Consider the following 26,828-nt stretch of genomic DNA (forward strand, 5'->3'; position numbering starts at 1 on the left):
TGATCCGCTGATATGGTCTAATGTAAACATGGGCTAAGAATTCTGCTCTGTCAGAAAATCTGGAGAAGAATATTCAGTCATCAATCCCTGATCTTGGTTCCAGTGTTGTTGCTGGTAAAGCTAGAGGAACCACTTAAGTTTAAGGAGGCAGTTAGTTTTTAGTATGGGTGATGTAGGCCTTTCGTAACATTTTTCCTTCAATAAATGAAATGTTAATATAAAATAAAAATGCTGAAGCTTAATGTAGAACATTTTTAGAGCATTTGACCTGTTGTATTTTAACATTACAATTCCGGAGGGCTGTGAGAATTTTCATCCCAAGCCAAAGAGGGTGCCCCTCCTTTTTCTCCCCATATAAGCTCACCCCTCCCTCTTCAGCGTAGTCATCACCTATACAACTTTTACATTGTTATGCAAATGTTGTGAAATGTTCAGTTTGAGTGAAGCAACACCTGGGGGGCGAAGTGCATGCATGCTTGACATAATCACTATACACACATTAGTGCAGAATGTGTAATGGTCAAGAGAGGCAGTATCAGACAGTATAAAAAATAAGTACGCTTTTATGCGAGGGGGGAAACAAACAAGTAAATTATTAAAAAAAGATTCAAATGGTATGTTTTAGTACATTTAATAAAAGAGATGGTGTAGACAGTGGAGAATAAGAAAAAATGTTAAATTCAAGTGTGGACTGTGAGTCCAAATCGATGGTAATGAACATGAAATTGTATAAGTTTTAAAAATGTTAACGTTAAAAGTAGACAGTATTTTTCGATTTCATGAAATTGGTGAAATTTAGTTCCCTCTGAAATTTGGTCATTGTGGTATATGTTTATTTCTGTAATATCTTAAACCCAGACCATTCTGTGGCTGGGAAGGTATTTAATTTGAGGGGATTCCCTAGCAAATAATGTGCATAAAATTCCTCGCTTTGCGCAGTCGAGCAGACCGAGGGAATCCAGTGTGCGCATGCGCAGGTTTACCTGGTGCTTTTTTTTTTTTTTTTTTTTTTCCCTCCTTCTGTTGGGTTTTCCATCATGCAGCATCCAGTGTTGCATTACTGCCATCTACAGGTTACCTTGATGCATCACTGACCGTTCCATCATTCTGTCGCTAAACGAACAGCTGATCTCACCGAGGTGCCCGCCGACTGCTGATATTTTATTAGTTTGGTCCCGCTATAAAAATGGGTGTCCGGTGATGGACAGGGTAAAGGACTGTATAAGAGGGACACTGGATCAGGTATACAGCGAGCTACCCAGGCTGTCCGGTTAGAACAGGAATTAATGGATGTCCACTCACGAGAAACCGTGTAAACCGTGGTTTTACTAGAAAACAGAATAAAATACAATTACAGCAAGACATGAGCAATAATATACACACAAGCAATAATGTAAACAATAACAATGATATAAATATAAATACACATCGCATTAAATATATATTAACACAAATGAATAATAATTATATACAATGTAATACAAATGTAAAACACACAAATGAATACTATATAAGTAAAACAATGTAAAGCCCAATGAATGCTATTTACACCCCATAATAAATAACACAACACACTAGATACTGACTATATACACGATATGTACACAATATGTACAATGTGTACAACGTACACGGAGGATGAGGATAGCTGCCTACAGCAGCTATCATTACCAAGGTGCGTGGTGCAACTGCTTACAGCGAGTCACACCCGCATGAAGACACAGAGTGTGTCGGCTGAATGAAGGGGAGCATGGCTCCTTTAAGCGCTGCCCCGCGCTGTATTGCGCATAGAAGGTTAGAATATGTGGCGCTGTTATGAACTGTACATACCACCACTACACTCCCAACATGGCAATGGCTAATAATGAAATGTGCTCCCGTAACAAACCGTGGACGAGAAAACAAGCGCTATCATTACATGGCTACTGAACAGAACAGAACAAACACGTAAGAAAATAGACAGACACAGGATGAGAGAAAAAGAGAAGAAATACTCGCTAGCCTTACCGCCACATGTAACAGTTACAGATAACGAGTACACACATAACACAGTAGCTACGCAACAATAAACAACTTACATTCAAGGACGCACGGAATGCTCACACGGCACAAATGATGGACGTTGGATCCTGACACGTCCGCGATAGAAAGCAAGAAAGAAATGAAACCGAGAGAGAAAGAGAGAAACGGATCCAAATATTCACTGATGAGAAGCAGGTGTTGCATGGAGTCCCCGTCTGATGTGTGCTGTGTTTTCTTCGATGTTTGTGCGCATCTTATATAGTCCACGCAGCACAGTGTGATGGACAGTGGCGCCAGGGTGTCTGAAGTTGGCGTGTGATGGACAGTGGCGCCAGGGTGTCTGAAGTTGGCATGTTGTAACATGCCCTGACAACTAACGAGTTGGGAGCCACTATGTCTGACAAGGGTGCCTGTTTACTACTTTTAAAGGTCAAAATAATTAAGACCTGGCACCGCAATTCTGAACACCCGCATTTCCTTTCCTTCGCAACATAACAGCTTTAATTCTCACTTTCCATTACTGTAGTCTGTCTTTGTTTCATTCGCACACTCGCGTCCTCCATTTCCCTCTCCTGTCTCAAATTTGTATCCCACAATGCCTTGCGCAAATGGGAAAAGTGCACCACATGACGCATGACATAGTATCTTGAATTGGGTCATGGTGAAGCAGGAAAAAAAAATAGCGGACAATTTAGGGCCACATGGCCCAAAATTTATTTGTTCTATAAAAAATATAAATAAAATAAAATTGGAAGTCTGTAATTCGAATTCAGTAGCTTTCGGTCCACTAAACAAAATTGGGTGTCAGGGAAAATTCTTTTTATGACCTAAGCTTGGAAAAATCTGAAAGTCAGTCTACCTTTTAAGTTCAAGAGAGACAGTATCAGTGTAAAAATGTGTGCTTTAATTCATGAATAAAAATTGATTCAAATGACATGTTGCTGTGAATACATTCATGTCATTCAGGACATATGCATGTTTAGGGTAGTGTGGATGATGGCAAATAAGAATATGTTTAAAAAAGTCTTAAATTTGAAATCTGTGTGAAGTTCATATTGATTGTAATGGGGGGGAAAACCCCACTAATTTGTATTGAGTTAAATGTTAATGTTTTAGAATGTGTTAAGTGGAAATATCAGACAGATTATGCTGTTAAAACTACACAAGACTCTAAATTACCATGAATGTGAGTTTGTGTCCTGGGTACACACGAGTGTACTTTTTCATTACCATTGATTTGGACTTCATGTGGTCTGCACTTTAATTGAATTTTTTTTTCTTCTTATTTTCTGCCCGCTACACTGTCTTTTCATTAAATATAGTAAAACATGTCATTTGAATCTTTTTTTATATGTACTCGTTTTATTTTTGCATAAAAGCACAATTACAGTGGTGCTTGAAAGTTTGTGAACCTTTTAGAATTTTCTTTTTTTTTCTGCATAAATGACTTAAAACAACATCAGATTTTCACACAAGTCCTACAAGTAGATAAAGAGAACCCAGTTAAACAAATGAGACCAAAAAGTTATACTTTGGTAATTTATTCATTGAGGGAAATGATTCAATATTACATGTGTGAGTGGCAAAAGTATGTGAACCTTTGCTTTCAGTATCTGGTATGACCCCCTTGTGCAGCAGTAACTGCAACTAAACGTTTCCAGTAACTGTTGATCAGTCCTGCACACCGGCTTGGAGGAAATTTAGCCCATTTCTCCATACAGAACAGCTTCAACTCTGGGATGTTGGTGGGTTTCCTCACATGAATTGCTCGCTTCAGGTCCTTCCACAGCATTTCGATTGGATTAAGGTCAGGACTTTGACTTGACCATTCCAAAACATTAACTTTATTCTTTAACCATTCTTTAGTAGAACGACTTGTGTGCTTAGGGTCGTTGTCTTGCTGCATGACCCACCTTCTCTTGAGATTCAGTTCATGGACAGATGTCCTGACATTTTCCTTTAGAATTCGCCGGTATAATTCACAATTCATTGTTCCATCAATGATGGCAAGCCGTCCTGGCTCAGATGCAGCAAAACGGGCCCAAACCATGATACTACCACCCCCATGTTTCACAGATGGGATAAGGTTCTTATGCTGGAATGCAGTGTTTTCCTTTCTCCAAACATAACACTTCTCATTTAAACCAAAAAGTTCTATTTTGGTCTCATCCGTCCACAAAATTTTTCCAGTAGCCTTCTGGCCTGTCCATGTGATCTTTATCAAAGTGCAGACGAGCAGCAATGTTCTTTTTGGAGAGCAGTGGCTTTCTCCTTGCAACCCTGCCATGCACACCATTTGTTGTTCAGTGTTCTCCTGATGGTGGACTCATGAACATTAACATTAGCCAATGTGAGAGAGGCCTTCAGTTGCTTAGAAGTTACCCTGGGGTCCTTTGTGACCTCGTCGACTATTACACGCCTTGCTCTTGGAGTGATCTTTGTTGGTCGACCACTCCTGTGGAGGGTAACAATGGTCTTGAATTTCCTCCATTTGTACACAGTCTGTCTGACTGTGGATTGGTGGAGTCCAGACTCTTTAGAGATGGTTTTGTAACCTTTTCCAGCCTGATGAACATCAACAATGCTTTTTCTGAGGTCCTCAGAAATCTCCTTTGTTCATGCCATGATGCACTTCCACAAAAGTGTTGTGAAGATGAGACGTTGATAGATCCCTGTTCTTTAAATAAAACAGGGTGCCCACTCTCACCTGATTGTCATCCCATTGATTGGAAACACCTGACTCTAATTTCACCTTCAAATTAACTGCTAATCCTAGAGGTTCACATACTTTTGCCACTCACAGATATGTAATATTGGATGATTTTCCTCAATAAATAACTGGCCAAGTATAATATTTTTGTCTCATTTGTTTATCTGGGTTCTCTTTACTTTTAGGACTTTGTGTGAAAATCTGATATTGTTTTAGGTCATATTCATGCATAAATATAGAAAATTCTAAAGGGTTCACAAACTTTCAAGCACCGCTGTAAATTCTGATACTGTGTCTCAAATGTTGACACATTATACACTAATGTATGGCATTTGTTAAACACGTGCATACCCCCCCCCCCCCCCCAGGTGCTGCTTCGCTCAATCTGACTTGTGCTGAACATTTGCATCACATTACCTTCCAGGCATTTAGCAGGCACTCTTATCCAGAGCGATGTACAATATACTCTGAGCAGTTGGGGGTTAGGTGCCTTGCTTAAGGGCATTTAAGCCATTCCTGCTGGTCCATGAAATTGGACCGGCAACCTTTTGGTTCCAAAGCTGCTTCTCTCACCATTAGGTCATGGCTTCCCCATAACAATGTAAAGTTGCATAGGTAATGACTGCACTGAAGAGGTGAGGGTGAAAGAGGAGGTGCACTGTCTTTGGCATGGGATAGAAAACCTCAGGAATTCTAGTGTTAATGAGTGTTATCAAGGTACCAAGTAATCATGTACAAATTAAAGTATGAATAGTTATTTGTCAGATGGAATGTGCAGTTATGTGTGATTCGGAGCTTTGAGACTAAGGGTGTCTGTGGTTGTTGTGTGTTTCCAGGTGAATTTCCCAATGTGCACGATTGCGTCAATGCCGCGGCTGCCTGAACACTGTGTTGAGTATGTGAGAATACTGCAGTGGCCCAAAGAGAAACCATTTGGAGGTATTTGTGCTTTTCTGCTCCATTTCTGGCACACATTACATTTTGCCACAATTATTCTTGGGCAAAGATCATATGTAGTGTGTGTTTTTTTTAATAAATAAAATACAATATCAGCCTGGTACATATGCTATACAGCCAAACATGCTTACCATTCATTTTATTAGGAACACCTGTTTTATTTAATCATCCAGTCATGTGGCCGCAGTGCAATGCATAAAATCCTGTAGATACGCAGGGGTGATAGCGTTCCGGCGCCACGCCGGATTTCCGGCGTACCGTGGCTGGGGGAAAAAAAAAATCTAGTTCGCCCATTGTCCTGTGTCATTCTGAGATGCGCAGACAGACAGTAAAGGGAATTCCGAATTCCCTTTACTGTCTGTCTGCGCATCTCAGAATGACACAGGACAATGGGCGAACTAGATTTTTTTTTTTTTTTCCCCCCCAGCCACGGTATGCCGGAAATCTGGCGCGGCGCCGGAACGCTATCACCCCTGAGATACAGGACAAGAGCTTCAGTTAATGTTTACATCAAATATCAGAATGGGGGGAAAGTATGATCTCTGACTTTGATCGGGGTATAGTTATTCTCCAGGACATGGGTTGAGTGTTTCAGAAACTTGATAACAGATTATTTCAGAATCTTTTCTAAACTGTGTAGCATCTCAGTAGAAAGAAATCCTTAGAGACCCACTAGTGACCAGATATTATATGGGTAGTGGATCATTGTTGGCACAGTATTTGTTTTTACAGTACCAGTCAAAAGTTCAGACATACCTTCTAATTTTTTATTATTATTAAGAAGGCACTTCATGTCAAAGTAATGATGGACGTCATTTCTCTTTACTTAGTTGAGTGGTTCTTGACAATATACAGGGATGTGATTTTTCCACAAATTCGCGGAATTCCGCTTTTTTCATCTCAAAACTTGAAAAAAAATTTTTTTTCCGTCATTGAGATGAAACGAGCAGTGTTGCCAGATACTGCTGATGTTTTCCAGCCCAAAATATGTTCAAAACCCGCCGAAATGCACTTAAAACCGCCCAATTAGGCGGGAGACCGCCCAGTCTGGCAACTGCCCAATCTGTTACAGAGCGATGGGCCAATCACGTACCTCGTTTCAAACGAGGTACGTGATTGGCCCATCGCTCTGTAACAACCAATGAACGCGCTTGTTAGATAGCTGTACGCAAGCTCACTTCAGACAAAGAGTTGAAAGATGGCAGCCTCCGTGATCGAGCGTAAAGATGTAAATCGAGTTAAAGAAATCGACAGAATAGTGAAAAACAAGTTCCGCTGGGAATGGTTGGGGAAAGAGGTTGCTACAGATGTTGGACATAAGACTGTGAGACATTTGTTCAGCGATTTCGTTCTGAACACTGGAGTTATGATTATCCTTAAGTGAGTGAACACTGCAATAAGTTGTGAATATTCTTAAGTGAGTGAACACAGTAGTTTTGAATATCCTTAAGTGAATGAACACTGGGGTTCTGAATATCCTTAAGTGAATGAACACTGTGGAGTTATGATTATCCTTTGGTGAGTGAACACTGTAGAGTTATGTAAATGAAGTTGACATTGCTAGAGTAGAAACTGCAGAAAAAAAGTGACTATGCTGGAACTGGACATGGATGCTAGCATCTTTTTTTCTTTGAGAGTTCCTGAAGACTTGTGGATGAATTCTTATGTTGCATCATGTTTGTTTGAAAAGGCACATTTAGGTATGTTCAACTTCTACAGTAATTGAAAGTATAAATTTTGTTTTTCCTTATACAATTTTCTATTTATTCTAATGCAGATGATTTAATTTAGAATGAAATTTTTAGGTTTCATGTTTTGGCTTTTTGTCAGTTAAGAATCATTGAATTTACTATAGGGGCTCAGAGTTGCATGTTGACCATTAAATTGGCTTGAATTTGTTAATCATGACAAGTTTTTTCTTGTGTTTGCTTGCCATTTTAGTACAATTTTTAAGTCAGAAAACCCCAGAACCCAGGAGCTTCGGGGGGCTTTGCCCCCCTTGTCCCCCCACCAGGGTGCTGCCCTGGACCAGCTGGGGGCCTATGGCCCCCAGACCCCTGGCTAAAATTTTCAGATAATTTCACCAGCCCCAAATCACATCCCTGAATATAGATTGCTACTAGGGCTGGATACCGGTTCGGCTTGATCAGGTTCAAGTCCAGGTTCAGGTCCAGACATTCAGGTTCAGGTCCGGACCTGAGCCTGTCTAGTTGATATATTAGTAATCTTATGTTTTATTAAACCAATATTTATGGTTGAATGTTGCACTTGTTTTCAATGCCTTATCTGTTAGTGACTACCAAGCAGAGAGGTGACTCAAAACACTTTTACTTTATTAAACATAAGCATAAACCAAACCAAAGAGAGTACATGTAACATGATTTTACAACACCTGTCAAGTGGCTGTCAGCAATCAGTCCACCGCTAGCTGCAACAGTACTACTGTATGTTTTTCTTCAAGAATATTAACATGTTCACATTGTCAGGGTCTAAGCAAGCTCTCTCAGCCTTCACAACGTCTCCTGCAAACATGGTTGTCTCATGTTTAAATTTTTTGAGCGCTGATTCTTCATTTGGAGTGAAAATTTACATGAGATTATGGGGATCCATGACGCCGATTCCACTCGAGCTCAGTACGTTCCAACATCGGCCTCGTGGTAAACTTTGATGTTATTTTAATTCGTAGCACATTTTCATTGTTGACCTAAAACTGAACCGACAGTTACAGAAAGAGAAGAATATCAATTTATTTAGGACTTATCTCAGACATCCCAACCTGCAGAAACTCATTTCCGGGAGGTGTCATGACCCCCCGATGGGGGGGAAAAAAAAGTCATGCCGCATGACTTTTTTCCCATCAGTGGGCGGTTGAGTTTCTGCAGGTTGGGATGTCTGTAAACCAATCAGGATGCTCTTTGTCTAGCATGCACTTCATGAACAGGCACACACGCAGTCTCCCTCGCGCACTCCGTCATATGCGCGATGCAGACATTAATGTTTTGCGTGCACGCTCTTGCTTGCTTGCTGTAGATTCCGGGAGATATTATCCAATTTGCGGGCATCAGGGAGCCATGATCAACATGCGGGAGACTCCCGGAACTTCTGGGAGACTTGGGATGTCTGTTATCTAGTTTGATTCAGGGCTATTTTTTTTTTTACCTTCCATGACTAGAGTACTACGAAGATGTCTGAATAGAAATCATTATATTGTACTTTGTTCTGACTTTCAGGTCCAAAAAACCGGTTCACGACTTTCGGTTTTTTGGACTCGGTTCTTGAATGTTTTACCGGTCCGAATCGGTATCCAGCCCTAATTGCTACAGTTGTGGAATAGGGCTATTTACTGTATTTTTATTATTTACTGTTTGATAAGAAGGCAAGAAATTGTGCTAATTAACTTTTGACGAGGCACAACTGTTAATTGAAAAGCATTCCAGGTGACTACCTCATGAAGCTGGATAAGATAATGCCAGTAGTGTGTAAAGCGTCAAGGTAAATGGTGACTACTTTGAAGAATCTAAAATATGAAACGTATTTTAATTTTTTACGCAATTCCACATGCTCCATGTGTTATTTCATAGTTTTGATGTCGTCAGTATTGTTCTGCAATGTAGAAAATGGTCAAAATACAGAAAAACCTATGAATAGGGATGAGAGTTTTCTGCTTTTCGGTGGATTTCCGCTTTTTCTGAGTAAAAAACGACCTTTTTATATTATGCCAAATCCATTGAGATTTTTTTTTTTTTTAAATTAATTTCAGGGGGTTGGGGTATGTTCCTTCATGCTGTTCAAACTTTATTAACTCCAACGATGTTTACACGTTATTTGTAAGTCGCCATCTTTAGTCTCGTTTAATCTCGTTGAATGTGATTGTAAAATTCGTGTTATCTACTTTGTTATTGGTCAAAACATTGATGTCGAGACCATAATAGCCAATCAACAGTTTTTACAAAGACACTCACATCTGCTTTCTTTTACCAAAACTTACACATGTTCGTGAGCTGCGTATCAAAAATACTTTCCTCTAATCGGCAGTTTTTTCTCGAGATGCAGAATACTATTGACAAGCGAGATGAAGCGAAGGTACGTGAAATTGATGCTGGTATAAAAAACAAGTTTAGCAAAGCAAAAGGAAAGCAAGAGAGGAGTGTGAGAGAGGGCAGAAGAGAACCAGGTTAGAGCATGTAAAAACACAGGAGGCGCTGGCTAATGAAAGAAAAAGGAAAAAAGAGAGGACTGATGAGCTTTTGGCTTTGGCCAAGAAGCTGAAGTCTAAATGATCATGTTTGTTTCAAAAATAACTGGGAACTGTAAATAACTTTTAACTGTAAAAAGTGTAAATAGACATTTTCCTTTTGAAGAAAACATACAAGTGATGTGGACAATAAGATAAAGACAGTCCCCATAAAATATGCATTTGTTTGATTTCAGTACATTGAATATATGATAATTTGAATTATAGCTGACAGTGTTGATAACTATATAACTTTAAAGTTTAAATAGACATTGTGAAGAAATCATAAACAAGTAATGTGGACATTAGGAAAAGGTCAGTTTCCATAAGATATGAATGTTTTTTTATTTAATTCAATATATTGAATATATGAAAATTTGAATTATTAATGGAACTGTAAATAACTGAATTTTAATGGACATTTTTTTAGAAAAACAAGTGATGTTGACAATGAGTAATAACCAGTCCCCATAAAATGTAGATATTATTTTGAATTAATGCAGTACACATATTGATTTTGATACATATTGTTCTATGTGTGTTTTTATTTCAATAAGTATTAAAATAGGCATCAGGTGTTTTAATTAACTACAGCTCAGATTGCAGGAAATAGGGTGTGTAAGGTCTCATTTTGAAAAAAAATTCCCGGGGGGGGTGTCCCCCCGGACCCCCCTTATTACAGATTTTCTGCTTTTTTTTCATCAGGCCCCACTCTCGTCCCTGTATGAATGAGTAGGCGTGTCCACACTTTTGACTGGGACTTTAAATACTGAAATGAAGGTATGTGTGCAGATGGTGTAGCTCTGGATGGTGATAATCCTGAACACATTCAGTGGGTGTTCCAGAAGTCTTTGGAGAGAGCAGCAGAGTTCAACATCACTGGAGTCACTTACAGACTCACACAAGGTAACTGCATGAGTAAGCTGGGGGTTGAGTTTCTTTAATATATTTTTTTTAAATAGTTTATGAACACATCATACACACCATAAGTACTCTGCTCCAAGGTTCAATTTCTGGTTCATTAGGTTTCTGACTCTGCTCTTTCAGGTGTGGTTAAACGCATTATCCCAGCTGTTGCATCCACCAATGCAGTCATCGCTGGTATGTCCAGACCAAGCAGCACACACTGCTCTTCTCTGTTTCTCTGTACTTGCTTTAATTCCACAATGTGAAGAGAATGCAAACGCAATCCTTAGAATTGAATGAACATGCTTTGCAGCTATTTTGCACTGTGTTCTCGGTTTTCATAACCCAGGAATTATTTATTGCTCAGAAATACAGTGCGTGTCATTAGTAACAGAAAGACATATCTTTTCCGAACATTATGGTGGATCTTTTGGTTATTTTGTCAGGTGCGAATCAGTAATAGGATTGAAAAGATCAGAGGATTGTGTGTATACTAGCTCGACTAACTTTATAGTGCGTAAAGACTTCATGAGACACATGAAGGGTACCTGCATGAGACACATACAACTCTCCAGAAGATAGAAGTAGATAAAAACTAATATTTATTTTTGTGCTGAGAGTAAAATATGACTCTAAACTGAAGCACTGGGCTCGGTAATATTTATCTTAATAAATATTAGGTAATAGTTTTATCTTCCAATTTCTTTTGGCTTTAGTTATTAACATGATCCAAGCGTGAGTCCAGTGAAGCCTTCAAATGATTTATTATTATTATTATTATTATTATTAATAATAATAATAATACCGGTGGCACGGTGGTGTAGTGGTTAGCACTGTTGCCTCACAGCAAGAAGGTCCGGGTTCGAGCCCCGTGGCCGGCGAGGGCCTTTCTGTGCGGAGTTTGCATGTTCTCCCCGTGTCCGCGTGGGTTTCCTCCGGGTGCTCCGGTTTCCCCCACAGTCCAAAGACATGCAGGTTAGGTTAACTGGTGACTCTAAATTAACCGTAGGTGTGAATGTGAGTGTGAATGGTTGTCTGTGTCTATGTGTCAGCCCTGTGATGACCTGGCGACTTGTCCAGGGTGTACCCCGCCTTTCACCCGTAGTCAGCTGGGATAGGCTCCAGCTTGCCTGCGACCCTGTAGAAGGATAAAGCGGCTAGAGATAATGAGATAATAATACCCCGGTGGGGTACACTGGCTTACCTCTGTCCGTCCATCCGTATCTCCATCTGTCCAAAACACCCTTTCTCTCAGCAACCACAGATCATGGCCGCTTGGGGTTCTATACTGCATATACTGTTTTCAGGTCTGTCGCACATCAACTTCCTGTTTACAGACTGAATGTATTTACGAAACAGTGTGGATTTTGACGCTATTTCAACAAACAAAATGCTGTTTCAAAATGACGGTTTACCAGGATGCTATTTGAAATCCCTGGGGAGAACACTGCTCTTTACTTACTTGTTTCAGGGTTAATTATTTCTTGAAGTCAACATTCAAAGTAAGTGTCCTATTGCTTTAATTGCTTGCATTCTGATAAGCGAGCGCGGGGGAGATGTAAGTGAGCAGTAGCTCACAGTTGATCTTGGATTTTTTTTTTGCTTTGTTTATTGCATAGAGGTGTTACAATAGTGTAGTAGGTATTTCCCCCCCCTTCTTTTACATAATATCCAACAAAATGGACAAGAGTGCAAAAGTGTTCCAGAGCTTAACAAATGTCTTCATTCATCTACGAATGTGATTCATTTGTAACTTGCCACATTTTAAAGAGGTTTTTTTTTTTGGGTGGGGGGGGGGGGGGCGCCTCGCCCGTGTGCTAACTCGAGACTATCAATAAAAAAAGAATAGCCATATAACTATAGAATTTTGTCAAATTAATATATTTCCAGATCACATGAAGTGTGTAGGGGCGGCACGGTGGTGTAGTGGTTAGCGCTGTCGCCTCAAAACAAGAAGGTCCGGGTTCAAACCCCGTGGCTGGCGAGGGCCTTTCTGTGCGGAGTTTGCATGTTCTCCCCGTGTCCACGTGGGTTTCCTCCGGGTGCTCCGGTTTCCCCCACAGTCCAAAGACATGCAGGTTAGGTTAACTGGTGACTCTAAATTGACCGTAGGTGTGAATGTGAGTGTGAATGGTTGTCTGTGTCTATGTGTCAGCCCTGTGATGACCTGGCGACTTGTCCAGGGTGTACCCCGCCTTTCGCCCGTAGTCAGCTGGGATAGGCTCCAGCTTGCCTGCGACCCTGTAGAACAGGATAAAGTGGCTAGAGATAATGAGATGAAGTGTGTATCCTGTTTTTTTGAAAAAATCAGATAAGACATGCAGTGCAGTGTAGTATTGTATTGATTGCAGTGTTGGGAGCATAGAAGTGGGGAAAATCCTCTAAAAGGCTGTAATGGTTTATACACTAGCTGTGAAGTCTTTTATTACTTAAACTGCAAATCTAGGAAAACGAAAATGCTTCATGAAAGCATGTTTATTGCATTGTTTTTGTTTGCTTGCTCTTGAACCCAGAAATGTGTCTTGACTTGCAGTTGATTTAATGGAAACGGTTGGAAGCCTACATGTGTAACAGTTCTGCAACTGAGTGGTGGCGCACCAAAGTGGTCTCCTTTTGAAATAGTGGAGTTTTCCCCATGTGATCAATTTTGTGTACCAGTAGCAAAATCTTTGCTGCATGACTGTAACCCCACCTGGTAACCTCGAAAAGGTCCCTACATCATCACACTTGTCTTATGGCCATTGTTGTCGACCCGAGTTCCCAGGTGGCCCTGGTGGTCACTCGTGTAACATTTCTGTTGCACTTTATTTCTGCCACGGTGCTGATTTTCCTTCGGGACCATGTATCATCATCATCATGAGGTTTTGTGAGGTCATGCTGCTGCACATCACCAGGCAATAATGGTCACTGCTAATAGTTAGAACAAACTATATTTTACTGAGAACGTGAATAACACTTTGCTTCCTATTGAGGAAGTGAATCATTTGCTCATGCTGATGATTACATGTTACTTTTCTTTAGGCTATTTAGAATGACCTTCGCTGTGCTAATAATGAAGCAGTATCGTAGGAGCAACAGTACTATTATCAGCATGTCTGTGATTTGGCCATAGGCTATTTTGCTACGTCAATGAAAATGGTTCCCAGAGAAGCGACAGCTGGGTAGAGTGCTGCAAACTATTGCTAGAATTGAAATTTCATGGTGCAAACAGTGATCTAGTGAAATATACTAGCGCTGTTATACTAAATATCTTCACTCTTCAAATGCCGCTTGTCCAATCTAGTTAGTGGACCAGAAATAACTGTTGAATGATCTTTTTTGAGGATAATCATTTTATCATTCTGATCTTGTACTCTATTGAGGATGATACTTGTTCAGAGTCTGAGTCCCGTTAGTAATATGAACAGCGGGCAGAACTGTGGTCTATTCAGGTCATCCATAACAGTGATGGGGAGGCATACAGTCAGAGATTTGACCAATCATTTGCCAGTGCATCCTGACCCAAAGCCTCCGTCTCTGCTTGTCCATGAGTTCTCTCTCTAACCCATTAGAGATAGAAAACCCATTGGTGTGTCCGGTAAAAACAACACAGGGCAGGTGATAAATTTTCCCCCTTGGTCTTGTATAATGATAAAGTAACCGGTGCTGTGTATTCCCACCTGACTGTATTTAATGAAATGTTACAGAGCTTGAACCTCTGCGAGATGTGTTAAATACACAAGACTACATATGAAGTATAATTCATTACAATTTCCACCAAATCTGCTGATATTTTCCTGTTTTGAATTTGCTTCTGGTCGCTTTACAGTGAGGCAGTATGAATGTTCAGATTATGTAATTCTGTCACTATCACTGCATTGTCATTTGTTACCGCCAGCAATGTCATGACCAATTACAACACCAGTTAATCCAGTGGTTCTAATTTCCACTGGAGCTGTGGCGAACGATATTACCACAGCTCCAGTGGGGATAGATTAATGTGTTGACGTTACCATTTTGCTCCCATTCCCACATGACACAATTACAGCATCCATCCATCATCTGTAGCCGCTTATCCTGTACAGGGTCGCAGGCAAGCTGGAGCCTATCCCAGCTAACTATGGGTGAGAGGCAGGGGACACCCTGGACAAGTCGCCAGGTCATCGCAGGGCTGACACATAGAGACAAACAACTGTTCATACGGTCAATTTAGAGCCACCAATTAGCCTAACCTTTGGACTGTGGGGGGGAAGCCGGAGCACCCAGAGGAAACCCACGCAGACACGGGGAGAGCATGCCCTCGTCGGCTGCTGGGCTTGAACCCAGGACCTTCTTGCTGTGAGGCGACAGTGCTAAGCACTCCACCACCGTGTCACCCAGCATTACAGCATAATGGCAATAAATGAGCGGTTTTTGCTGTGAGTGTTTATAAACAGGCCGAATTCTACCCTGCTGTAAATGTTCCAAATGAATTGTACCACCTTGTAGATTTGCGATGCTCTGCGTGCAAAGATGCGATATTCCCAGTTTTACCTCTGGGGTCATTTCTGTTGATATCCATGCCAGGAGGAGACTGTTAGTACTGTATATCACCAGCGAATTAATTCAAAAGTCAGCATATGGGCAGCCCCATACAGCTGAGACAGCTGTTTCCTGTCAAAAAGACTTGTATGACCTTCATTCTTCAAACTGCACAGTCTCCTCAGGTGTCAAATGGCTCTTATCGTAATTTACTTTCGATCATAGATCTTTCGCGGGTGAGATTAGTACCCCTGTCAGGATTGTCACTTGCTGTTGGCAGTGTCCAAACAGCAGTCAGTTGTCCAGATAGAGAAATACACACAGGCCTCGGCACTGGAGGCACTCTAGGGCAGTTCACACATTTTCTAAACACCCAGGGCCAGGTTACTAAAGCTACTGGAAACAAGCGAACAGGAAAACTCCAGTAGTTTTGATGAAAACCACCCTAGTCATCTGGAACAAAGTTAATGTCGAACCAGAATTTTTGAAATGTTAAATTATTTTTGTGTTTTTTGTTTGTTTGCAGCTGCTTGCGCTTCGGAAGTTTTTAAGATTGCTACAAGGTGACATTTAAGGCATAATATGAACACAATATTCAATGAGACTGTGGTGTTGTTTGCATGAGACACTAATATTTGTTTGTTTTTCAGTGCTTATATTCCTTTAAATAATTATCTGGTGTTTAATGATGTGGATGGCTTGTACACCTACACCTTTGAGGCCGAGCGAAAGGTAAGCTTACTGCTTACGTTCACAAATTATCCTCATACAGGACAGTTGAGTCAGTTTACACTACCGTTCAAAAGTTTGGGGTCACCCAGACAATTTTGTGTTTTCCATGAAAAGTCACACTTTTATTTACCACCATAAATTGTAAAATGAATAGAAAATATAGTCAAGACATTTTTCTGGCCATTTTGAGCATTTAATCGACCCCACAAATGTGATGCTCCAGAAACTCAATCTGCTCAAAGGAAGGTCAGTTTTATAGCTTCTCTAAAGAGCTCAACTGTTTTCAGCTGTGCTAACATGATTGTACAAGGGTTTTCTAATCATCCATTAGCCTTCTGAGGCAATGAGCAAACACATTGTACCATTAGAACACTGGAGTGATAGTTGCTGGAAATGGGCCTCTATACACCTATGGAGATATTGCACCAAAAACCAGACATTTGCAGCTAGAATAGTCATTTACCACATTAGCAATGTATAGAGTGTATTTCTGATTAGTTTAAAGTGATCTTCATTGAAAAGAACAGTGCTTTTCTTTCAAAAATAAGGACATTTCAAAGTGACCCCAAACTTTTGAATGGTAGTGTATAGTTGTACATTATTTTTCAGGGTCCAAAAGATATTGTATTTTGCTGTCTCTCAAAAATGTTCATCCAACAGGAGAATTGCTCAGCATGTAGTCAAGTTCCTCAGAAACTCCAATTCCCACCGTCTGCTAAACTACAGGAAGTGCTGGAGTATCTGACTGAGAATGCCTCCTTGTGAGTACTGCACAATGTCTTCTACCACAGCAGCATCCTTCACTGAGGGATGGGAGCATATTAATTGATGCGCGTTTTTAATATTTTCAGACAGATGAAATCTCCAGCTATCACTGCAACACTCGAAGGCAAAAACAAAACTCTTTATTTACAGGTAAGGCTTTGTAAAACTTCAAAATATGTCTGAAATGGTTCTGAAAGGTCATTAAGACGCTTGTTTTTGTGTGTCTAGACTGTAGCTTCAATTGAAGAAAGAACAAGACCTAATCTCTGCAAAACTTTAAAAGGTAAGAGATGGTTAACTCCAGAATTATTGGCACCCTTGGTAAAGATGGGTTGGATTTAAAAACAAGTTAGGCCAAAAAAAAAAAAAAAAAGTGTTTCCGGTAACATGAAATACTAAAATAAGGTCGGTAGGTAGGAAAAAGTTGTTTTTGTTTTTTTTTTTCTCAATTTTTTTTTTTAATTTTGTTCGAAAAAATTAACACAAGTAAACATCTTACAAAATAGTATTTTGGCACAGAATCCTTTATACCACACATCATAATAAAATAAAAGTGTTTTAAATCTTTAAACGAATACAAAAAAATATCGCGAGAGTTCGAGTTATGATCTACGGAAGCGTATTGCTGCCACACTCAAAAAAAAAATTGGCTTAGAATCAAGTAATTACGTGAAAAGATATTGTTAACAAAGTTATCACGTTTTTACAATATATTTATCATGTAGTAACTAACATAACATCACGTAATTTCATGATACGAAATTATCACGTTATTTCATGATATTTTCATGTAATAACGTGAAAACACCTTATCAAGAAATAACGTGAAAATAACGTCCTAGGCTAGGCTACTTCCATTAAAAGCAGACGGCCTAGCCTAGCCTACTGTAGAACTTGGGTCGAGCAAAAACACCGAGCAAAAACATGGCTGAATCCTGAATGACTCCTATTTGTATAAATAGGGGACTACATAGGCGGCAAAATGTAGTGTTTTTCCCTGCCATGGAAGTGCACTTGTATACTGAAGAGGAAGCAATTTGCATTACAGCCTTGAATGAGGATTCAAAATAGCGGCTTGGCTCAGTTTTCCCTTCCTCCTTCAGTATACAAGTGCGCTTCCATGTTTATGCAGGAGGGCTGATAGAAGTGGCGAAACATTTTACTTTTTATCGTTTCTTTCACAACTTGAATGTGTTGAAACAAAAAATTATGAGAAACTAACGCTGCTTACACTAAAATATCGAGGGAAATTTGTAATAATAACTTTACGGTCGGCAATTTCGACGCGGAAATTCTCGATCGGTCGGGTTACCGGAAACACCCCCTTTTTTATTTATTTATTTATTTATTTATTTATTTATTGGCCTTATGAAAAATGACACTGGGGAGTTGAGTGAATGAACAGCACGTTCCCCTGCCTCTGTATCATGGCTGAAGTACCACTGAGCAAGCCACCGAACCCCCAACTGCTCCCTGGGCACTGTAGCATAGCTGCCTACTGCTCTGGGTACATGTGTGTGTTCACTGCTTCATATGGGTTAAATGCAGAAGAGGAATTTTGCTATGCACGAGTGTACGTGTGATCACTCAAGCTGCTGCTTCTTCGAAAATCTTACTTAAATCGTGGTAAATTTCAATTTAAAAGAATTTATTAGAAACAGAAAATGTTAGTCTGTATTAGTGTTCTCAGATGCCTGCTCTGTGTTCTCCATGAGACATCAAGCATTGTAAGAGAAGACTGAATGCTGTGTTGGCAAAGGGAAGTTGTAGAAAGTACTAAAGGGGTAGCAAAAACGATCTCGCACGATTTTGTTAAAATAATTTTTTTTTTAATGTTTGATTTCTCTCACTTTTAATGAGTGTAAGGTAATTATTAGAATTTTCCCTCCATAACCACTTTTTTTTTTTAAACCAGTCTATGCCAAGGGTGCCAGAATTTTATACATTTTAAAATTGTTGATTTAATATAAATTAATCATTAATGTTATTCCATTAACAAAGCTTTACATGCTAGTTAAACTCAAATCACTTGAACCTGAACATTTTTTTAATTTTTTTAAAACTGTGTGTGTCGTTAAATACCTTTTGCTTGTTTGAATTGATCCAGAGCTGGGATTGGCTGATGGACAGGAGTTAGCTGTGGCTGATGTTACCACGCCTCAAACAGTCCTCTTCAAGCTTAACTTCACATCCTGAACACAACTAGTCCCGGACACTATATAATGGCCCCTGAGTAATAGTGTACTGCACCAAAGGTGTCGTCTACATGGCTGCCTCTCATTTACAGAAAAGATGTATTGGAACCTATTAGATGAAATTTAATATTTAAGATTTTCATTATGTAAATAAGGCACTTTGCAGTGTGTGAATGCAGCAGTTCGGATTTTGTGTTCTCCTTACCTGAAAAGCTTTCTCACTTTAAGTCACTTGAAGATTCATTTTATAAACCAGCCTTACAAGCCATGAGGGAGTGAAGGAGAGATTACTAGCACATACGGCATTCTACACTGGGGATGAAGGTCTATTGTGAGCATTTAACGATGGATAAATTTTTTTTTTTTTGGTCCCATCTGCTTAAATGTAAATATTGCTGCTCAGTTGTATGCTTGTTGGTGAAAATGTTCTGTAATAAAAGAAAGCCTTTGTAGGGAGTTTTGAAGACAGGTTTTCCCATTTTAGTAACTGCATATCACACTGCCAAAAGTTTGTGGTATGTATATCCCCTCAAGTAAATTAACGCGGGTCACAAAGGAGCACTGTTGTCACTCGTCACTTGTCCATCACTGCAGTAGATTTTTTTTTTTTATGCCTCCGCCACCATAAGGTGCAGGAGGCGTTATGTTTTCGGGTTGTCCGTGCGTCTGTCCGTCCCGAAACCTTGTGAACACAATATCTTAAAGGCTAATGAAAGGAATTTCACCAAACTTTCACCATTTGTGCGCTTTGGGACAAACATGAACTGATTAGATTTTGAGATCAAAAGGTCTAAGGTCAAGGTCACTGTGAGGTCAAATGTCTGTCCAAGAACCTTGTGAACACAGTATCTCCAAGGCTAATACAAGTAATTTCAGTAGGTCATGATTACTGTGAGGTCAAATATCCATCCCCAAATCACAACTTAATAAGGCGTGTAGTCTACCGGGCAGAGGCATCCCCATCGACGCCATTGGCGTCGAGTTCTTTGTTTGTTTGCTTGTTTTTGGCAAGAGATCCATTTTTACTATTAGAAGCATATTTTTCATAAGCAAACAAATGGAGGTAAAAAACCTAACCTTGTGCAACAAAGTTGGCAGAGGCAACAAAAAAATCCTCAAAACTCACTTATAATTGAAACCAAGATAATTTGTTCAGTCATGTATAAAATACATAATGCAAATTCACAACTGTGATATAATTAAAGGTCTTAGGATGACCCGGACATTAGGTCTTGCCTAAAGACTTGTATTTCTATTTATTTCTATTTATTTTTGTAAATGTGCAAATCAGCAAAAAATGAATTGTTTATATCCATTATTATTTCCAGCTTTCTGTAGCAGTTCACAATAACATTCATCCCTCTGAAAAATGAATTATAAAAATGCTCATTGTACATTTTTCCTCACAAAATGTTTCACGTAAGCAGTTCAAAGCAGTTTACTCTTCAAACAGATTTTGAGTAAATAGGTTTTACTTTTTTTTTTCTCCCCTTCCTTTCAGTACATGGCAACATTACAATTCTTTGTCATTTTACTGATGGTAGCGCCGATAAATAGAAGTTTAAAAAACAAACATTGGAGTATTACTTTTAAGTAGCATTAGTAGTTACATCAGCAATGAAGTAAGGGGAAAAACACAGATTACTTGTTTATTTATAGAAATAAAATCTAACCCCATTTCCAGAAAAGTTGGGATATTTTCCAAAATGCAGTAAAACAAAAATTTGTGATTTGAATTCATGTCAGCCTTAATTTAACTGACAAAAATACAAGGAAAAGATTTTCAATAGTTTTACTGACCAAATTAATTATATTTTGTAAACATAAGCAAAGTTAGAATTTGATGTCTGCAACACACTCAAAAAAAAAAAAATTGGGACAGGTGAAATAAGACAAAGTTTATAGGCTATTCAAATAACACCATTTTGGAAGATTCCACAATAAGCAGGTTACTTGGTAACATGCTTGGGTATAAAAGGAGCAGCACCAAAGGCTCAGTCTTTGCAAGCAAGAGGGGGTCATAGATCACCTTTCTGTGCCAAAATCCAAGAGAGAAGTGTTAGTCAATTCAAAAAGAACATTTCTCATTGTAAGGGTTTAGGTCTTTCAAAATCTACAGTACATACTAGTGCATCTCAAAAAATTAGAATACCATGAAAAAGTTCCTTTTTTTCATAATTTAATTCAAAAAGGTAAACTTTCATATATTCTATATTCATTACATGTAAAGTGAAATATTTAAAGCCTTTTTTGTTTTAATTTTGATTATGGCTTATAGCTCATGAAAATCAGAAATCCAGTATCTCAAATTATTAGAATATTCCCTAAGATCAATCAAAAAAGGATTTACAATAAAGAAATGTCCAACTTCTGAAAAGTATATTCATTTATACACTCAATACTTGGTTGGGGCTCCTTTACCATGAATTACTGTATCAATGCGGTGTGGCATGGAGGTGATCAGTCTGTGGCACTGCTGAGGTGTTATTGAAGCCCAGGTCGCTTTGATAGCGGCCTTCAGCGTATCTGTATTTTTGGGTCGGGTGTTTCTCATCTTCCTCTTGACAATACCCCATAGATTCTCTGTGGGGCTCAGGTCAGGCAAGTTGGCTGGCCAATCAAACACAGTAATATCATGGTCAGCAAACCATTTGGTAGTAGTTTTGGCACTGTGGGCAGGTGCTAAGTCCTGCTGGAAAAGGAAATCAGCATCTCCAAAAAGCTCGTCAGCAGATGGAAGCATGAAGTGCTCTAAAATCTCCTTGTAGATGGCTGTGTTGACTTTGGACTTGATAAAATACAGTGGACCAACACCAGCAGATGACATGGCACCCCAAATCATCACAGACTGCGGAAACTTCACACTGGGCTTCAAACACCTTGGATTCTGTGCCTCTCCACTCTTCCTCCAGACTCTAGAACCGTGATTTCCGAATTAAATGCAAAATGTACTTTCATCTGAAAAGAGGACTTTGGACCACTGAGCAACAGTCCATTTCTTTCTCTCCTTAGCCCAGATAAGACACTTCTGACATTGTCTCTGGCTCAGGAGTAGCTTGATATTAGGAATGCGAAAGTTGTATCCCCTTTCTTGAAGATGTCTGTTCGTGATGGGTCTTGATACACTGACACCAGCCTCAGTCCACTCCTTGTGAAGCTCTCCCAAGTTCTTGAATCAACTTTTCTTGACAATCCTCTCAAGACTGCGGCCATCCCTGTTGCTTGCGCACCTTTTCCAGCCACCCTTTTCAGCAATGACCTTTTGTGGCTTACCCTCCTTGTAGAGCGCATCAGTGATCATCTTCTGGACAACAGTCAAGTCAGCAGTCTTCCCCATGATTGTGGTTGTGTGTACTGAACTAGACCGAGAGATACACTGTGTTCATACTGTTTTACTCAAACTCGAAATGAAATATTCTAATATTTTGAGATTGGTTTTTTTTTAGTTTTTGTACTGTATGCCATACTGATTAAAATAGGAAAATGCTTGAAACATTTTAGTTTATGTGTAATGAGTCTATAATAACATTTTCACTTTCTTAAATAACTGATGGAAAATATTGAACTTTTTCACAATATTCTAATTTTTTGAGATGCACTAGTAATATTGTGAAAAGATTCAGGGAATTCGGAGACATCTCAGTGCATAAAGGGCAAAGTTTGAAACCACTGTTGAATGTACGTGACCTTTGAGCCCTCAGGTGGCACTGCCTGAGAAACTGTCATGCTAATGTGACAAATATAGCCACATGGACTCAGGAGTACTTCGGAACACCACTGTCCCTTAACAGAGTCTGTTGCTGCATCCAGAAATTCAACTGGAGTATTACACAAGGAGGAAGCCATGCATCAGTTCTGTGCAGAAACACAATTGATTTCTCTGGGCCTAAACTCATCTCAGATGGAACAAAAGACAGTGGAAACGTGTGCTGTGGTCAGATGAGTCCACATTTCAGCTTGTTTTCAGAAAAAACAGATGTCAAGTTCTCAGTGCCAAAGGTGAACACGGCCATCCGGTTTATCATGAGAGAAAGGTGCAAAAGCCAGCATCTGTGATTGTATGGGGCTGCATCAGTGCCCATGGCGTGGGTGAAGGTTCCACTGATGCGGAGGCGTATGTTGGGACTTCAGAGAGGCATATTTATCAAGGTGATGTCTCTTCCCGGGAAGTCCATGCTTATTTCTACAGGACAGTGCCAGGCCTCATTTTGCACAGACTACAACAGCGTGGCTTCATAGACACAAGGTGCATGTGCTTGACTGGCCTGCTGCCAGCCCAGCTATGTCTCCTATTGAGAATGTATGTGGCATCATGAAGAGGAGACTCAGACAATGGTGACCATGGACTATTGAGCAGCTGAAGTCTTGTATCAAGCAAGAATGGACAAGCATTCAGTTGCACAACTGCAACAATTAGTATCCTCAGATCTCATACGATTAAAAAGTGTTATTAAAAGAAAAGGTGATGTAACACAATGGGAATAATGCCTCCAAACATTTTTGTGCGCGTTGCAGGCAACAAATTCTAACTTAATTCCATTTTGCAAATATAAACAGTCAGTAAAACTATTGGAAATTTTTTTTTTTTTACTTTTGTTAGTTAAATAAAGGTTCACATGCATGAACAAATCTCATATTTTTGTTTTATTGCCTTTTTGAAAATATCTCAACTTTTCTGGAAATGGTGTTTTTTCTCTTTTTATATATACAATGTTTTATTTAAAAATATCCCTTTGACTGGTCATGTGGATAATCACTTTTATTAGAACTAAGCTAATTTAGAGCCTTCAATAAATAAGTGAGTGTCCAGTTCACAATTTGATGAATGCTTTTTCTCCACTAGCCATTTGAGGGCAGTGAATAACTCACTAATGGCTCTCTGATTAATGATGGTCTTGTCATGTAACTGTATTAATTCCAATCTGTTTCCGGAGCTCATGACTCTGCGGCAAACATTGGGTCACTTTGAATTGACAGACTATAGAGCAGGGTTCATTTGTTATTCATGAAATTTCAAAGTAGGCTATGAAAAACCTCAAAATATCTTTACTGCTTATGATAATGTCAGTGTGGTTTAAAAAAAAAATATATATATATATATATATAGAGAGAGAGAGAGAGTGATTCCACGCTTATGGGTACTGAAATGGGGACATGAACTTATTCACCTAAAACCATTTCTTTTTTTACCATCAGGTCACAAAACATGTAATCTTTAATGAATGATATGTTAAAAGATAACTTTAATTTTCTGAGATGTAATAAAAACATTTATATGCCAAAGTCAAGCCTATGAGTTCCAAAATGATGTCTGTTACATTACTTCTGTTACGATTGTCCATCTCGCGTCTGTTACAAATTAATTACAATCTAGCTATATACCATGTTAATCTTATTGAAAGAATGTGTATGTTTATTCTACTACACATGTTTATTAATTATATTTGCTAAAACATCACCTTCCTATGTTTCAAAAAGTAATTCTACATTGTTAAAATTGAGAATATATATGTCCACAACACTTCTGTTACGTTCTGACTTTGGCATATATGTTTTTATTACATCTCAGAAAATTAAAGTTATCTTTTAACATATCATTCATTAAAGATTACATGTTTTGTGACCTGATGGTAAAAAAAAGAAGTGGTTTTAGGTGAATTTTTAAAAATAAGTTCATGTCCCCATTTCAGTACCCATAAGCGTGGAATCACTCATATATATAATTTATTTGCCAACCTTTCATTTGACTTTAGCATTTACTTGACCAGTTTTGACCTATGGAGCCTTTACATTAAAAATGTAAGAATGGCTTGAATTGATCTTTATTCTATGAATTACAGCATTGTGTAAAAGTGTTGATTACAGCACAAAAAAAATTCAAATATATTTAGATTTTATTGGTTAAAATGTTTTCCTATGTGCTTTAAAAAGACAATTTCCATTAATGTTCTCCACAGAATACAAAGGACTTCGAAAAAGCTTTATGAAATTATACTAAAAACTTAACATGTAGGCAAATTTAGGCCCAATGACAATGTGAAGATTGTTTTGTCTGCATCCTAAAATAAGCACATTATATCTTCTATTATCACGCTCTTATCACGGCGTCAAGTGGCCCCTGTTTTTTACACTCTCCATGGTGCTGAATTACAGGCAGAAGAAGATTACATTTAAAATCTGAACACACTGTATTCACAGTAGGAGAGGATGTAGATATGTTTTTTAAAAATCCTGCAAAGCCCAATACCATGTCTTGATGTAAAACACTGTCTCTGCTTAAAGCCTGATTGCATTTTCTAAGAGGACAGCATTAAATAACACACAATGCAGCCAAAGGGAATGATTTGCTAAACAGTGTTGTGCAGGTTCATCTCATTTTCAAATATTGGTGAAAGTCAGTTTCATTACATACACTTTCAAAAAAGGTTTTGTGGTATCTGTTTACCATCAGGTACCTCCCTATAGCAGTGCATAATAAAATATTCCTCCTGAAAAAGTAACCCCCTCTCTGAAAAAATAAGACAAATTATGGGTTTAATTTACAGATATATTTGGCAAAATGTCTTTCATAAGCATTTATTAACTCTTTTGAGAGTACTTTGGACTTGTTCACAGTATTCCTCCAAGGTTTATCAATGCAATGCAAAATCAGGCGTTGTTTTTGCTAAATTCAGCTTTTTAATTTTTTTTTTAATTTAAAATGTAGCCTGCTGTACTTCACTCTCAGAAATAGATACAAACCTGTCCTTATTTCTCAGGAAAGTACCATCAACAGGACGTTTTTGTATTTTTATGTAGGAAAGTGTGTGGTGTTCCTTTAGTAGTGGCCCGACCTAGGTTTTTACCAGGTAAATTATACGGATATTATATGTACAAGTATAAAACATGGCCTTTTGATGACGCACACCAGCAAGGAAAGGTACAGTTTGGTAGCCAACCCTTATTTTTGAGGGTGTTCAAAAGATGTTACACCAGAAGTAATGTTAATGAATCACAGCTTTGCATAACAACAGGTAGGCAATACAACACTGGAAAATTGTTTTAATAATTTCTACACACAGATACAAAACAAAATCATGGTATTTCACTAAGTGCATTTTAAGTAATGCTTGCATAGCACCAATAATAATTCTCCTAAGAAATTAGTACATTTAATTAGTTCTTGTTTTAAACTTGAGTCAAATGCATAAAACTTTGCAGTATAAACAGCACAAATCTAAACATTCTCATTACTACTTAATAGACACACAGCACATCATGATTCCTAAACAGAGACCTAAAAAAAAAAAGCTTTAAAGTAACGCTCGCAGAGGATCATACATCTGAATAAGAAACACAAAGAGGAAATCTACTGCAAAATATTCTCTTAAAACATTTCAACATACAATATTCTTCAGTCTTAATGCTGAAATATTGGTCTTAAAACAAGAAATATCGAAAACAACCCATCCATAACGCAATTTGTAATTCAGTTCCTTTAACCCGTATGCAAATCAAGTTCAGAAACCACGCCTCTATATGAATATTCAATCGCTCAAGTAAACATTACTTCTTTTTTTCTATTTTTTAACACTTGCAAAATAGTATTAGCTAAAATCAATCTAGTAAAGTAAGTAAAATACACACTTTGTGTTTTCTGCATGAAGTAATTTACTACAGAACTGAAACATTTAAGATAATTCTAATAATATGCTTTGTGTGTGTGTGTGTAAAAATCACAGATTTGTTTTTGTCATGTTTACTGAAACGCTGACATTTCATTCTTATTAAGTTTCATAAAGAGGTTACATTATAATAATGGGCTGCT

At 38.6% G+C, this 26,828-nt stretch overlaps 1 protein-coding gene across 4 annotated transcripts in view; it reads left to right on the plus strand.

The window, feature by feature from the left end:
* The window catches only part of uba3 (ubiquitin-like modifier activating enzyme 3), a 102,898-nt gene extending 83,413 nt beyond the window's left edge, over positions 1 to 19,485 (plus strand). For all 4 annotated transcript variants that reach the window (XM_060938089.1, XM_060938090.1, XM_060938087.1 and 1 more), the window contains exons 10-18: positions 5,569 to 5,671; positions 10,716 to 10,829; positions 10,971 to 11,024; positions 15,856 to 15,892; positions 15,980 to 16,061; positions 16,722 to 16,822; positions 16,913 to 16,976; positions 17,055 to 17,109; positions 18,934 to 19,485. In XM_060938089.1, the coding sequence (XP_060794072.1) occupies positions 5,569 to 5,671; positions 10,716 to 10,829; positions 10,971 to 11,024; positions 15,856 to 15,892; positions 15,980 to 16,061; positions 16,722 to 16,822; positions 16,913 to 16,976; positions 17,055 to 17,109; positions 18,934 to 19,022 (699 nt within the window). In that variant the 3' untranslated portion in view covers positions 19,023 to 19,485. The remainder of the gene's footprint in view (positions 1 to 5,568; positions 5,672 to 10,715; positions 10,830 to 10,970; positions 11,025 to 15,855; positions 15,893 to 15,979; positions 16,062 to 16,721; positions 16,823 to 16,912; positions 16,977 to 17,054; positions 17,110 to 18,933) is intronic.
* The last annotated feature ends 7,343 nt before the right edge of the window (positions 19,486 to 26,828 follow it).

The sequence above is a fragment of the Neoarius graeffei genome, chromosome 13, assembly GCF_027579695.1.
Source record: "Neoarius graeffei isolate fNeoGra1 chromosome 13, fNeoGra1.pri, whole genome shotgun sequence".
In the NCBI taxonomy this organism is placed as follows: Eukaryota; Metazoa; Chordata; class Actinopteri; order Siluriformes; family Ariidae; genus Neoarius; species Neoarius graeffei.